Source organism: Cydia fagiglandana, chromosome 8 (genome assembly GCF_963556715.1).
Source record: "Cydia fagiglandana chromosome 8, ilCydFagi1.1, whole genome shotgun sequence".
Lineage (NCBI taxonomy): Eukaryota > Metazoa > Arthropoda > Insecta > Lepidoptera > Tortricidae > Cydia > Cydia fagiglandana.
Window position 1 is genome coordinate 5,882,179 of NC_085939.1, and position 16,316 is coordinate 5,898,494.

At 36.2% G+C, this 16,316-nt stretch overlaps 1 protein-coding gene across 1 annotated transcript in view; it reads left to right on the forward strand.

The window, feature by feature from the left end:
* The first annotated feature begins 2,087 nt into the window (after positions 1–2,087).
* The window catches only part of LOC134666554 (zeta-sarcoglycan-like), a 35,617-nt gene continuing 21,388 nt past the window's right edge, over positions 2,088–16,316 (forward strand). The window contains exons 1-2 of the mRNA XM_063523750.1: positions 2,088–2,320; positions 4,627–4,931. Of these exons, the coding sequence (XP_063379820.1) occupies positions 4,849–4,931 (83 nt within the window). The 5' untranslated portion in view covers positions 2,088–2,320; positions 4,627–4,848. The remainder of the gene's footprint in view (positions 2,321–4,626; positions 4,932–16,316) is intronic.

Genomic DNA, 16,316 nt, shown 5'->3' on the forward strand with positions numbered 1-16,316 from the left:
GGAAAGAAATCATATATAACGGAGCGGTTCAGGCGCTCACAAATATCTGAACACGCCTCTATTGTCAGAGCGTTAGAGTGCGTGTTCATATATTGTGAACACCTTGGCCGCACCGATATATCTGATGGCGACTATACAATAAGCCGGCAAGTTGCGCGAACTCGTCGGCGGTGAGGCATGCAGTCCTCGTTGCTGAAACGCTACGGGACGCGCGGCGCATACAACGCGCTTTTATCACGTTGTTACGGGCATGTAGTGCGAATTCATATTTACGCAGCGGGACAAATTTTATGCTTACAGTGTTCACTCTGTACGGTTATGTTATTATAATTAAGGGTAGTATTCCATTCCGGTGCATTATGCTGGGATTTTCTTTGCGGCGCTTTTGTTTGATTAAGGTTTTAAAGATACATGTCTACTGTTGCATGATGTTTGTAGGGATGGAAAATCATGTATTTAAAAACGGGATTTGGTTTATTTTCATTATTTCCCTAGATTAGATACCTAACATTCATACATATTTCTTATAGGTAGAGCATAATTATGTGTCACAATATGATTACTTTGCTATATTCCAGCATCAGAACTGCATTGTTGAACATGAATAAGAAAATACGGTGACTAGGTACGAGCTTTTTTGAATATATGTTACACTGCCTTTTAAAACTTTCTACACCAATAAACTCTACATTTTCGTTAATATTGCTGCCTGCGAGGCTTAATATGAAATGTTAACAAGCAATCCCAAGAGTATTTTATACGAGGTGATTCTAGCCTTCCGCTGCTAATCCGACTCTAATTGGTGGTCAGAAGACTATTGGACTTGAAGCGGCAAAGCCAATGCAATTACGCGGAAAAAGGATTTCCCACATATTTATGTAATTTGTTTAGTTTGTTTTAATCAACCAATTTAACATAATACAAACTTTTTACGGGGAGGAATGAGTTTAATGAAAGGCACCTCATCATAGCAAAGATTTGTCATCCAAAAGACTACAAAAGAATCATCGATATGGAAACCGAACTCCGAATAATATTTCCCAGATACAATATAATCCGAAGTAAAGTCATCTCCGACATGAAAGAAACACATCGAAATTCTTAAGGGGAAATATTACTTTGCAATCGCGAAATTCTTCGCTGAAACAACTCGCGGGGAGGTAACGTTCATACCGACAAAAGACGAGCAATATTCCGTGCACAAAGGAAGGCGCCCGATATATTCAATGCAGTGACACAAGAAATGGCGGCACAGCGGTAACAAAGCTCATATTGAGAGTTAGAGCGCGCGCCGCCCGCGCCCTCGCCCGCCGTCGTGGCCACGCTCGCCGCTTCCACGCGCGTGCATCCTATTACTAATAACAATATTAACCATCGACGCTCAGAAAAGTAAAAGCTTTTCACAGAAGAAACTGTAGGGTACACATGTTGTACCATGAAATAAAAGGAAGAAAACAGATTGAATTAGATGTTTCTGTTTCTCTAAACTAATTATTTAGTAGTTGCACTTACGAGTAGATAAGCTGTGATAAATTGTTTATACAGTTAAGATATTAAATAAGTATAGGTACGTATAGGAATTATGAATGAAAATTAGTTTTAAAATTTGAATTACATATTAAAAACTTTGGTCTTTTAAGGAGTCATAAAATTAAGGAGTAAGAAAGCAATAAAAGTTGCCAAAAGTTTGCTGTCGAGGAATTTGATACAGGTAGGTAGCTTTTAGATGGTGTGTTACTTAAAGTACTACCAATGTTTGAAGAACTGCCCGTTTTGAAATGCATGTTCCCGAAACGCTAGTCTGGCATGGTTGTGGCGCTAAAATTAAGGTGTCCCGTACAACTTCAGAGTTACCGAAATGTTAAAAAGATAGACGCATGCGCGCGTCAACGCGCCACCCCTCGAGCCTTACGACCGCCTCTCTCGCTCCACATCTCCCAAAATGAGTCCTCTGCTCCTACACATAGAGCCTCTCGATTTGAAGACCTGCTAGATGAATATCGCGAGCTCCGTGTCATCGTCAGTACTAAAGACATCATTAAGTTCTCGGAGAAAGAATTAGATTTTCTTGGCACATCTTTCAATTTATTGCTTGATTGTCGGTGAAGACTTTTATGATACAAACGTGTTGCGAAATAGAACGTAATTGTTTGAGAGGTAAGGTGGTTATTCGTTTGAGTTCAATGTGAGCTGCAGGATACTTTGGCGCGAAGGGTTCGTAGTTCAGTTGGCCGCGAGCCTGGCAGGCGGCTGCACGACTCCTGTCTTGCGTGCCGAGTCCCACTCGTAACTTATTACGTAGGATCCTATTGTGTAGATGGTATCGAAATTAACGATGATTGATTGATTAAGTATTAGATAATGTAATCATTGTATAATTTTGTTTATACAGTTTTAAATATTTTAATGCTTGTACTTAGGTAATGTTTATTTGAAATGGGGTTTCCTACTATGTACCTACTGCTGCTGATCAAACAGCTTTTAAAGTGTATCTTTTACTAAATCATACCCATTGGATTCGTAATTGGGAAATTAAATTAAACAGAGTTTATTATTATATGTTGTAAGTGTTACGTCGTGTTACGTGACCTTGAACGATTGAATTACACATTTATTCGTTAAAAACCGAAAAATAACCTGTAAATAAAAAGTGACCAATATCCACCTGAAGCTGAAGTATCTACTTAATTAATTTTATTTTCAAAACCTAGGTTCTGTAAATAATTTTACTAGGTATTTACTTACCTAATGTTAAAAAAGTTACAAGTCGTTAGTGAATGGAAAACGGCCGGTATCCAGCTGATTGCTAAACGGAACCAGCACCGGCGGCAGCGCGCATTCCGCCGCTTCCCCACATTCCGATCTGCTCACCAATTATACCAGCACACCCGACAAGTACCTATTTATGAAATGATAAACCCTTATTATTACATAATCGTTTAAATTTGACTCGGAATTATTTTAATTCATCTATCAAACCTTGCTATTAATAAATTAAGCAATATCTTATAACATTTTTGATTACGAGTACTTTATTATATACGCTTATAGAAGTATATATATGTGTTAGGAAAAGTGATTAATATACCAGCGTAAGGTTTCATATAAATTGTGGTATCGATAAACAACGACTTTCACTCCACCTCCTTGTCGATGGCAAATAAGCCCGCCTCAATCCAGGCTCCGCCTACCCGCTGAAGGTAAATATGTTCTTATGTAAACAGTCTTATATACTTCGCGGTACACGGGTCCTTTTCCTGTCCCTACTTCGCTATTTATTTACCTAATATACGGCTCTGTGGCGTAGTTCTATGTTGCTAACTTGATACGCTACAAACTTACATATTAAGAACCTATTTACTCATGGTAATAAACGTTGTTCTCAACTAGATATATCCTGAGGTATTGTATTTGTGCATTAGTTGAATTGCTTACAAATTTTCTCGTAAATTATAACTTCTTTAAAAAATTGAGAGACTCGTTTAGGTACATATAAAAATGTATAAAAACATTCTTATCCATATTTGTAAGCAATAAAAAAATCTCAGTGAATAAAAGTAACCACACTTAAAATAATAAATTTACTTAAAATTATATATCTGTGGATCTACGGTTAATTTACAGCTACCCAAATAAAGATTTAGAAGGAATTTTTAGAAGCAGTTCTGTTGTATATTTTAAGCCTTAAGGAAATAAGTAGCTCTCAAGTAAAAAAAAAAACAATTTTACTATTTCAGTAGGTACAGCGATCTTCGAAATTAATATTTAATAATTGAATTGACACTTGATGAATGGAATTCATTCATAAACTACAATATTCTTACGAGTTATTCCAGGAATTTGTGATATCCGAGACTTAGCCAAAGCACTATTCATGTACGAAAGATAACAGCATAAATTATCCTGCTGCATGCTTCGCCGCCATGAAGCGGAATAAGTACGCTATTTTAAACGGATTTTCCGAGCTGAATAGATACCGGTCGGCAGTAGATAGCGGGAAGATAAAAATAAAAACAATCGTAATATTTAAGCAGGGGAGACCGAGTTGAGTTAAAACAGAGGTAGGTTGAAACAACGTAAATTTTGAGAAATATCTGAAAAATATGTTGTTTAGCCGCGTCCCAACGTCCGCTGGTCACTCAATATGCGTCCAAATACGGAAAATTGACTTGGTTTCAACTTACCTTTGTTTTAACTGACCCCTACTTTATTATTTTTAAATTATATAGGTAATTTTTTGTTTATATGGGTGCTTGCCTGAAATAAAATCACTTTATTCATTTATTTTTATTTTTGCATGATACTAATTGTAGACTTCGTAAAATCAATCTATCATCAAATCCTTTATTTGTCTAAGTAATATAATTTAATTGAATACAAAATTACGAGTACGGTAAGCAGAAGTTGCTAACCGGGCGAGGTGTTCAAAATTACCTTGACACGCTCTTATTCTCTTAACAATAAAGTCCCGTCAACATAATTTTGAACACCACGCCCGCTTAGCAACTTCTGCTGCTGACTGTACCAAATAGTTGGCAAAGACCTTAAATGTACTTTGAAATTGAAGTCGAGTTAACAGGACAGCATTAACAAACATATTCAACAAAGCGGGTAAAACTTTCGCAGCCAAGAAGTTGGAACTGTGTATACAATGTCTGGTAACAGTGCGCTCTAACAAGCCGGCCATCTGAAGTTGTTAAACGGGCAGGCGCAGAACAGGCAGACGGGCGAATAATTCTAGGCGGGCGGTCAGTAACTGGGGAGCTCTTGCGGACAGTTTGGAAGTGCGGCGGCGACTCGGCCCGGGGCGGCGCAGGAGTCCCGAGATCTATCGCTGACAGCTTCGCTATGGAGGCGCATTCGCTCGGCCGTACTCGGCACACACCTACTGTGAGGAATCATATCGTCTACACCGACCAAAAAGGAAGAAAGTAAGTATCATTCGCATGTTTTAAACCTCACTAAATACTGTCACTGTACATTTTACCTTTATAAGCTATTTCCTACATGATTTTTAAAACATGAAGATTAAATACAGCTTACCTAATCAATAACGAGTCAATCAAGTTAAATAAAAACATCAAGTTAATAAGGCGTAAGTCAATGTGTATAAATAAATTGTTAATAGTGTTAATACTACGAGAGTAACCTACTTATATTAACCACTTATTTATATATATTATCACTTCTTTTGTTATAGGAAAAATATAATTAAAATTTTGCCTATTAATTTTTTTTTTATAACAATATCGAGTTAATTAAATGGCTAAATGGTTGATTATTAAGAAATATATCCAGAGGGCAAAATTTAAACTTTTAAACCAAACAAATGAGTCCTATTATTTCTCTCAATTTAGTTTAACAAGCGACTTAGAGTCAAAGGTTCCCCGAAGCGCGGAACTCAATGGCCGTGAATTTTGTAATCTTCATTAATTTCAACTGGAACTTAACTGTCGTTCTTCCTATTTCACTTTTGTTTCTGTAAATTTAATACTAAGTAGGCTATTTCGTGTGGGAGTTAATATACGCAACTTGTACATGCTTGTACTTGTAATAAGTAGGTACAATATACGTCACACAACACTTATATCGACCGGGATATGAACCGTGATTAGGTAAGTACATTTTGTATTATCACGGTTCATATCCCGGTCGATATAAGTGATATTAACCGTGAATCATTCAAAACTTACACGTCACAATTTTATAATTACATTTTCGGTAATACTCATTGTAATCAAAAGTAATTTTAAACAAAGTTCTAATCTTCATTTGTAAGTAACTTCCTGAAAATGTGATCCACGAAGGTAGTAGCGGCCCGATTCGAACAATGCTTATAACATGTCACAGCGGTACGATACCCATCTGTCAGTGTCAAAAGGTGACGTTCTTTGGTTGAAGAAATGTCGGGTTTTTCAGTACCTATATACCAGAGAGCTGGCGTCAGATTTGTACTGAACAGTAAAGAATCTCATATAAAAGCATGAAGCGCGTATCTTTAAGTTTCACCAATATCACCATAATTACGAGTTGATGATATAACACAGTTTATGATTTTATTATATTATGATTATGACAACTTTGGCGTAGACTAAGTACATATAAGAAAATGCATAGGTACGTACCTACTATTTAATTTCACGACACATTTCATACTGCAAATGAATAATGTGACTAACTTTTACTAAAGAAATTTTCATATAAATTAAAGGTGAAAACTTTGCACTCACTGAAAGAAACGTGAACCTAGCGGGGACATTGAAGTTAAAGACCTGATCTCAGGACCAGTCATTTTGACATTAACATCTAGACCTTAACTAGGTTGCATGAAATAAATGAAATGAAATAGATAAATCTCAATGCCAAGATTCGGTTCGTGATTTTTAATTGTTACATGCCTATTGTTACTTATTTAAAATTCCTTAAACATTCTAAGTTTTATTCTCAGTAATAAAAACAATAGTCTGAATTAATATCTTACAATCTGTCACTTACTCAAGTAATTCAAAGTAGTAATAAAGTTAAGAAGTTCATAAAAAGTTATTCATAAATTGGGCAAATTGTTGTTTTGTTTTCATTTATTTTAAACTCGACAGGTTTCTGTTTAAATATTTAAATGCTATCTTAATATTATTTGTGACGAGAGTAGTTCTCTACAATAAAGAAATTTGAATAGAAATGGCTCGAGGGTTGGTTGTTCTATGGGTCTGATGTCCTTATCAAAGGCGGTAGCGGGAAACCATATTAAGTATTTGAATTAAGATTAAGAATATATATCATAAATTATTAACGTGGTTAAAACCGTGTATCTACAAAAAAATTAATGGCCCTTGGTTAAATTTTAAGGGGCTTTATTATATTAAATTCAATAATATCGACGAAACTAGGAATAGCTCGCTTGCAACAACCCACGCAATAATCATATCACAAGGCAGACTTCTTATTCCGGGTCTACCTATGCAGGTAACAATGTGCGTAGTTCATAATCGCAGTTCTGATGTGGGTTATTTACCCACGAAAGACCAGATAAAATGATTTTTTTAATCATTTTGATAAGAGAATATGATAACTACTGCGACTAGGCAAATTTTCATCTGCCGGCTCCGTCGCTGCCTCCTCCGCCTCAGCCGGCTGACAATGTGTGTCGCGGAAGGACAGCCGAGTTACTTGTACACTTTCCGGTAGTCACATTTTCGCAACACAGTATTCACATTTCGAGGACTGGAAAGTTGGCGTTATCGCGTTTAAAATAGAACGACAAACACATCTAACTTTGTGATGCAAAATGGACAAGGCTCAGTTCGGACAAAACGTTATGGACACGTATTTTATTTTGGTACTCACAGAAATGACTAACTCGTTTAAGTGATTGTCAAAGGGTTGACATTGTTTTTGTTGTTGGACGTTTACATTCGCAACGAGATATAATAATTTTGTGTTGACGTTAGAATTAAGCTATTACTTTGTTCCCCGTGTAGTTGTTTATGAAGTTACCTTTTTCTTATGTTACTGAAATAATATTTATTTTTGTGAAGTTCGTAGAATCCGTAGATAAACTGTTTCCGTTTATTTCAATCAAAATAAATGTAAAATTTTGGTGAAAATTGCAACCTTTTGTAATTGCAATAATCCTTTTGCAAAATATAATGTAGGTACCTACCTACACATTTCCTATACGTCAAAGGATTATGAAAATCACGTAAGAGATTTCCTTTGGGCCAGACTTGATTTGATTATACAGTAACAAAGTAGAAATTTTAACATTCAGAGCCAGAGTTAGCCCCGTCACTTTGCGAACTCGTTTCGGCGAAAACATATAAGTACGAGTAAGTGTACAAATTGATTTATTGAAGTTGAGCGGGTCCCCGAGTTGCGCCGGAGTATTCAGTCCTTTGCCTTACATAGATAAAGTGAAATAAAAACAACTTCACAAACAAAAATCCCCTCGTCGCAAGATTTACGAGCCGACGCACCTCCGGCGCAAATAAGTTATATGTAAATTTTATGTTCTGTTGCTTAAATTTATAAACTTACAGGTTATATGTAAGTGGGGCGACCCGAAGTAATTGCAGTAAATAAAGTTTCACTATCAATCATCCGTGTGGACAATTTGTGCATTAGGCGTCAAACAAACAATACTATGATGATATATAAAGTTAGAACTACATTAGCGATCAATTTCCAACGAATACGATTGGATTAAAGTTTTCGTAAAACTAATAATTTTCCTTTATGAAATTTAAATGAATAACATCCGAGTAAACGTGAGCTTTCCCGTGATAATTATACGGAGTCACGCGAACGGCATTTTAGGCATGTGGATCTCATAATGAACCGCCAACTTTTTTGTAAGATTAACCTTCGACTAAATTGTGTGAATTAACTCGCACATTAAGCTACACGTGCCACAATTTTGTGTTCCCTTGTAAAGGGGGAACCTCCTTGTTTGCATCATATTCACGGGAACATTTTATTTTAAATAGTTTACCAGCAAAAATTAGTTTTTATTTTAATTCAAATATGTATAGGAAATGTTGTACACTGTTTTTTTGAACACCGTTAATTCAAGGGTACATTCCTGATAGGTATACCTCGGGAGCAAATACTCAACGTGAGGCAATTGATTGAGAAATGCAGAGGGCACGACGTCTTTATGGCTATGTGCTTCATTGACTACGCAAAGGCTTTTGATTGCATCAACTGGGGTAAAATGTTCAGAGTAATGGGCGAAATGGGGATACCGCAGCACCTAATCTTTCTTGTGCAAAACCTATACTTGAGCAGCGAGTCTAGAGTGCGGATAGAGGACACTGTGTCACAACCCTTTAGAGCTGAACGAGGAGTGCGGCAAGGTTGTATCCTGTCACCGCAGCTGTTCAATCTCATCGGTGAACACATAATGAGAAGGGTATTGGAAGGCTGGGAGGGGGGTATCCAGGTTGGTGGCCAAAAAATCAGTAACCTCCGTTTTGCAGATGACACGACTATAATAGGTGCCTCTGAAAACGAACTTGCACTGTTGCTGCGAAGGATTGAGCTCGTCAGCAATGAGTATGGTCTTAAAATCAACAGAAGTAAGACGAAGTTGATGTTTATTGACCGCCCTGGTAAAGCGCAGAGAACATACGAGTTGCACGATCTGGAGGTGGTTCACAAGTTTGTGTACCTGGGATCTCAAATAAGTGACGATGGGGAATGCGGCCCAGAGGTAGTTAGAAGAGCACAGATGGCCAAAGCTGCGGTGAAAAGACTCGAGAAAATATGGGATAACAGAAGCATAAACCGCAAAACAAAGATCAGACTAATGCGGACCCTTGTTTTCTCGATCTTCTTATACGCGTCCGAAACCTGGACCATCAAAACCGAAACCCGTCGCAGGATAGATGCGTTCGAGATGTGGTGCTGGCGGAGAATGCTCCGGATCTCATGGACTGAACGCCGTACAAATGCATCAATTCTCGACGAACTTAACATTACAACGAGGCTCTCCACTGTTTGCTCCCAACGTGTACTTGGTTTCTTCGGCCATCTGAGCAGGGCAGGGCCAGATAGCCTGGAAAAGCTCCTTATTACTGGCCGTATGGCAAGGAAGCGTAGGGGTGGACGTATGGCCACGCGTTGGGCGGACAGAATAACGTCAGAGACAAACGCCACATTGCAGGCTAGCATGCACTGGGCCCAAGACAGAGTGGCTTGGAGAGCGCTGGTGAAAAGTGTCCACATTCGTCACGTCCCTCAGCCATGAGGATACGACAAGGAAGAAGAAGAAGGTATACCTTAAAGTAGTTTCTTGAGATTTGTAGATTTCTAAAATTTTTAACCGATTATTTCTTGCCTTTATTGAGAATTACTCTTAGATAGGTAGGTACGATTACCAGTAAATATTAATACTTACAATTAAAATAAAAAATAGGTTTATTTTTAAGTAAAGGACTAACGTTGTTTATTGTAAAACAAAACTTTAAGATTCATCTTAAGATGTTCAAAAAACTAAATGAAATATTTTAAACTGATATTTTGATATTGAGGGAAAAAATACGATGATAAAAGAAAATTCTATATTTGTGCGTAGTGTCATTATACATATAGGTACGTATATGTTGGTTGCTTTACTAAAACAGGATTATTCGTATTGGTAATTCCATTGTATCATACAACACAAGTGCACTAGTATAGTTGCCGTCAAATATTAAAAAAGAAAAACACTACCTATATCCGTTTAACGAATTTTTGCAATTGATAGCAATATGGTTGTGTACAGTAGGCATAATGCAAGCGGGCAATTAACAGTAATGAACGTGCGGTGATCTACAAAACTGCATCTTTACAGTCCAGTTGAGCTTTAATCGGACAAGCCGTGCAATTATTTCATAAATAAATAGTTACGTAAATGTTAAACCTTTTCCTACAGTAAAATAAATAAAATTAATAAATATTATAGGACATTCTTACACAGATTGACTAAGTCCCACAGTAAGCTTAAGAAGGCTTGTGTTGTGGGTACTCAGACAACGATTTATATAATATACAAATACTTAAATACATAGAAAACAACCATGACTCAGGAACAAATATCTATATCATCATACAAATAAATGCCCTTACTGGGATTCGGACCCAGGATCATCGGCTTCGCAGGCAGGGTCACTACCCACTAGGCCAGAACGGTCGTCAAAACAGTGGTCAATGTGTTTGTTAATTGTGTTATATTAAGGTGCAGTAGGTTCGGAAAACGGAGACTAAAGTTATATCGTTTTTTCATCATAATACGGCTGCCATTAGGTACTAGTAATTTAATAAGCAGGCCTTTCTTGAGGGACTTACTCGTAAAAGATTCGAGTCCTGAGTTTTTGTATTTCGCTCGATAAAAAAAATCACGAACATAGGTCTAAAATGCACTGTTTATTTACAAGCTTTTATTTAGTTTCACCTGACCGTTGTCTGTCTGTCTGTCTGTCTGTCTGTAATCAAATCTTACAAGTTAAATTTGATCCACTTCCCGGTTTCCGATTGAGCTGAAATTTTGCATGCATGTATAAATCGGATGACAATGCAATATTATGGTACCATCGAGCTGATGATGGAGACAGGAGGTGGCCATAGGAACTCTAGGAAGGAGTATTAGTTGTCTGTCGTAAGAAAAGTACAGTCAGCGATAAAAGCTTGTACCAAAAATGAAATTTTTGCCAAAAACTTATTTTTTATAAATTTTGCACAAAAGCTAAATAGTATTTAGAGGTAAAACTAAATTAGGACTAAAAACTTATTTTTTACTTACCTATTTTATTGCCGATTAAACACACATCGTTGGGTGCCTATTTGAGTGCGAAGTATTGTAAAGAGTAATATTATTATGGATTTCGTTGTTATTTTGACTTGATGTTTGCTCATTGAATTAACATCCCGCAAATATGCAAGCACGATTTAATCGCTATTTTCGGAGCACAATTTCTGTTTGTCAATTAAAATATTTGGAATCAGTGAAATCATTTCAGTGGCAGGTAATTTGATTACTCGGGGAACCGGAGAAGAATACAAAACACGTTTAATCATCATTTTATTGTGTACTTTTATACCTTTATAAATATTTTACTTCTGTTTCTGCTAAAATATCAAGGTATGTTGGTTTCTGTTTCTGCTAAAATATCAAGGTAGATTTCCTGTAGGTATGGTTTCCGATTATAGGTACACCCTCTTTTTGTAACTTTTTTCTAAGAGCATATTTTCTGCCCTATCTGGCGCAATCGAGGTTTAAATTAACGTTTTTTTGTATTGCCAAGAAAATGGGTAAATGTTTACGCCCTTTTAGATGGTTAAAAAAGAGTTGAAAGATTATATAAAATCCGAATACTTTTTTATTGTTGCGCACTTTTTGTTTAATTGAAGCGCTGTTGGCCTTTGCGATTTTCAATTCGAAGGTCGCAAGTTCAAACCCCGAAACATCATTCGTTATTTACCAGTCGCTTTGGTGAAGGAAAACATCGTGAGGAAACTGGACTAATACCAATAAGGTCTAGTATACGCTTTCGTAAAACTAGTGCCTACGCCAATTCTCGAGTTTAGTTGCCAAGCCGATCCCAGGCTCCCATGAGCCGTGGCAAAAATGCCGGGATAACACGAGGAAGTTGATGATGATGATGACGTGATAATAGAATATTTTACGTTTTTTGTGAATATTACTTTTTTGGCTGAACTGAAATGGGTACGTGTTGCACGAAACTAACATTAAAGAGTCCCTATTTTTGCCTCCATCCTCCCTCGTCAGTAAAATCTATGGCATTATAATCACAGTTAACCAAACACTTCAGAAAATTAAGCCAAGTTCTTCTATTCTATTTCATTTTATTTTATTTACTTTATTTTATTTCTAATTTATTTTGTTTCTATTGGTATTCTTTGAGTACCTAAATATTTACTGGATAAAATATCTTGAATTAATTGTGATTAGTCATTGGGCAAAAATACTTTTGATTTGCGTCGCATCGCATTGCATGTCACGTATTGCCGGCTTTGCCTTGTTTGTGAACCGCATACCGTGCGCGCCAACCGACTATTGTGCTTTTTCTTTTGTACTACACACGGTTGCATTAACAAACCAGAGGTTGCTGAACACAAAAAGACGACAAGTATGTGTAATTGTGTACAGTCGACGTAGAAGATATGTTTGCATTTGTGTATCTTACTCCTTTGTAATAAGACGAATAATGTAAATAATCTTTAACGTTGACAGCACAAGTAACTTTTGTTATGTCGTTTTAATTATTCAGATCTTAGTATGAGAGATAAGTGTACCTAGAGTGAATGAGTAGATACGTAGGTTAAATTAGGAATTTTAAGAAATGCAGTGTAAAATAAAAAAACCCTTACAATTTTATAAAAATTATGCATAAGATAGCGGATTTCACATTTTTCCGTTAATTCCGTGTTGTTGAACATATTTAATGGACAAACTTCATATCATAAGATACTTTTTTTAAATACAATTACATATTAAATACAATAGGGGTGATAACATGTTGAATTTTATAACAAAAAGTAGTTAAATAGATAGAAAATTAGTAATTTACCGCAGAATATTGGTCACTAAAATTATATGGAAACGACAAAAAATTACAAGATTACAAGACCTTTAGAAAAGTTGATAAATGTTAAAGTACCAATTTATTTCTTACATATTTTTGAAAAATATATTGTATATATACATATATATATATATATAGCAACTATACGCATAAACGCAATACAAAAAGAATAGATAGTATAGAGGGGTCCTGTCAAAGTAAATTTTGTAGTCGCGGTACATTTACTGCCATCTATCGACACACGATTAAAACTTAAAATAAAATTGAAAATGTATAAATGAATTAAAATATGTTTACGGATATATGATTATTAATTTTTATTGTTCCACAATGACCCATGTTCTTTCACTGATACGTGTTAAAATTGTTAAATATCAAACAGTGTCGCCAACGCCATCTAAACGACAATAGGCCAAAGGTATATGGCGCCATCTATTCGACAGTGACTTTTGCTTGACATCCGAGGCACGTTTTTTTCTTAGACTTTATTTATCTTATACGGAGTTATATATATCTCTGCGCAATATTTCAACATCAAAATAGCAATTTTCTTGTTTTCCATACTTCAAGACAGCGTCAACTCCTAGCTTGACGTCACGCCTAAATAGGCGTTTCGTACGATTCGTGCGTTAGAGTACGATTGTCACTTTCTTTTTCAATCTGTTAAAAAAATATACAAATACGTGAGACCTATGTATTTGTATATTTTTTTAACAGACTGAAAAAGAAAGCGACAATCGTACTCTACGCACTTTTGAGGCTCGATACTTGTTTGTACCTACTGAACAGAAGCGTATAAAAATAGGCAAAAAATTGAAAAGAGAAGATTTTGATCGTAAGCAATCACAGACCAGATGTTGTTATTCCGATGGAGCTGCTCGGCTGAATTATTTACACGCGTCCCGGCGCGAGCTATGCGTGCGAGGAAATATAATTCTTATTTCCTTTAACACCACTCTCTCGAGGTGCTTTCGAGGGTCAATACAATTGGAATATGTTTGCTCCGTATTTGACTGATGTCTGTTGACAATATGATTGTGCTTTTAAAAGTCCCTACTTCGTCAACTGGGCCATGTTTTGTTTTATTCAGGTTATTTTTTAACCCTTAGCCTTACCGCAAAAAATAAAATTGTCAATAAAAAGTGCAGTACAGTACTGTAAAAATATGGGTGCACAAATCATCTTAAAAATATGTCCCATAGCTCTTATGTCAGCGAATTAAGAACAATGGGACATATTTTTGAATAAGTTGGCTACACCCATATTTTTACAGTTGACTGTACATTTGGTTAGAATATGAATACTTCAACACAAATATTGTCCTCTAAAATTGAGGCGAAGTAAAGTGAGTAACTTGTCGTTGTAGATTTTATGAGTGGGACAAGCCGGGACAACTTCTTTGAACTCCAACTGCTGCGAGCAAAGTGTTTGCGGGAACTCGCCTTTGCGCGTTACTTCCAAGCCATTTCGCGATCTCTGAATGACAAGCTAACTTAGCACATCTGCCATAAAAACTATGGCAGTTTTCAAAGAAATTGTCAGCGTTGAATTTTACGGAATACATAAAAGAATGTTTTTTTTTCATTGGACACGTACGGATTTGCTTAGTACCTAAAGAACAGACACATGTTCAAATTCTAACTTGACCATGAAACCGACCAAGAGCATGTTGGGCCATGCTCAATAAAATTGCTCAAAATAGGGTTTCATAGTAGTTACCCGTCCGTGAAAATCGTCGCATTAAAAAGGAGACTTTTTTAGATATACTCGTATGTTATGTTACAAGGGGGCCAAGTCGTTGTTTAAGTCCTTATGCTAGGAGGTGATGCTTTTGGCAAATTTCTGTTTGTTGAAATTTTCAGCACATTAAATATGTATTCATCACACAAGCCTTATTAAGCAGACTGTGGGGCTTAGTCAATTTGTGTAATAATGTCACATAATATATATTAAGAACAAATATATTTCAAAATAGCAATTTTTGACGAAACCTGAGGTGGATGAGCTATCTGTATGATGACGAAGCCTGCGCTGTGGATCTGAAGGTACCTGCTGCATGCTGTTATTTTCTTTTTTTTTTTTGGGTCAATAAATCAATTATATTTTCATAAGTAATTAAAATAACACATAAACTAAACATAACACTAATTTTTTTTTATTAATTTTATAATATATAATATGTATTATTTATTTATTCATGTTAGATCTCGTGCACTCTCAACTTACCTACTGCCGGATATATTTTAGTAATAATTACAACAAAATTCGTGTTCCTTTGGATTTTTGTCAAGATGGGTACTTAGCTTATTTTCAGTTATATTTTATTTTGTATGATTCAGATGCTAGTAATGTAATGAACAGCAATGGACGCAATTAAAACGGACATCAGCAATTGTTGAAATTTTGATTCATATTCACACTCCTGTTTTCACGCGTGCCGCGCATCCGGAAACTCGCCGCATTACGTATTTGTAATTTGGTAATTTAAAACTGCTGTCATGAGTTACAAATGCAATCCTTCATTCGCGGCGTTGCAATGTGTGCGAGAGAGAGTGGAAATAAAACATCGGCTAATTTAGAAATAAATAATAAGCTCTCTCTCGAAATTGCAAATGTAGCGTAAGTTTTTATCTAAACACGCAAAAGCACTCCACGACTCTTATCTGTCCAAACAGCTGCAGCTGGCTCGAAATGAGCAAGCAAATGGGCCGACTTGAACAACTTGGAACTTGATGTGAACAGATTAATTGCTCGCAGTATGCATTTGGTTGGATTTTTCGTAATTGAAAGATCGCAGGCGAGACAGCGTCGCGGGTCCCCTCGGAGACGTAAGCGTTGTTTTATGGCCGTCGTGCCGCCAACAAAGTTCGGCAACTGCTTTATGATCCTAATTTATAAGTGAGCGGCGTCGAGACTATTTACGACTCTTTCTGGAGCCTTCCCACGAGTGCGTTACAGCCACACTTCTGATACATTTACACGTATGTTCTTGTTACGAGTTTCAACTGTTAAACTTTCCATTTTATGTCTTTATTAGGATTTTTTTAAAGTTTACAATTCGCGTAAAATACAGATCTACTTACTTATACTTTTACTTAAAAGTAATACATAGTGCACAATGTTACGTTAAATAAACTCAAGTAACAATTTTGGAATAGAAACTTTATTATTCACTTTGTTGCCCGGGAAACAATGTGTTCTCAATGTGCGAGCGAAATTTATAATCTCTATCTC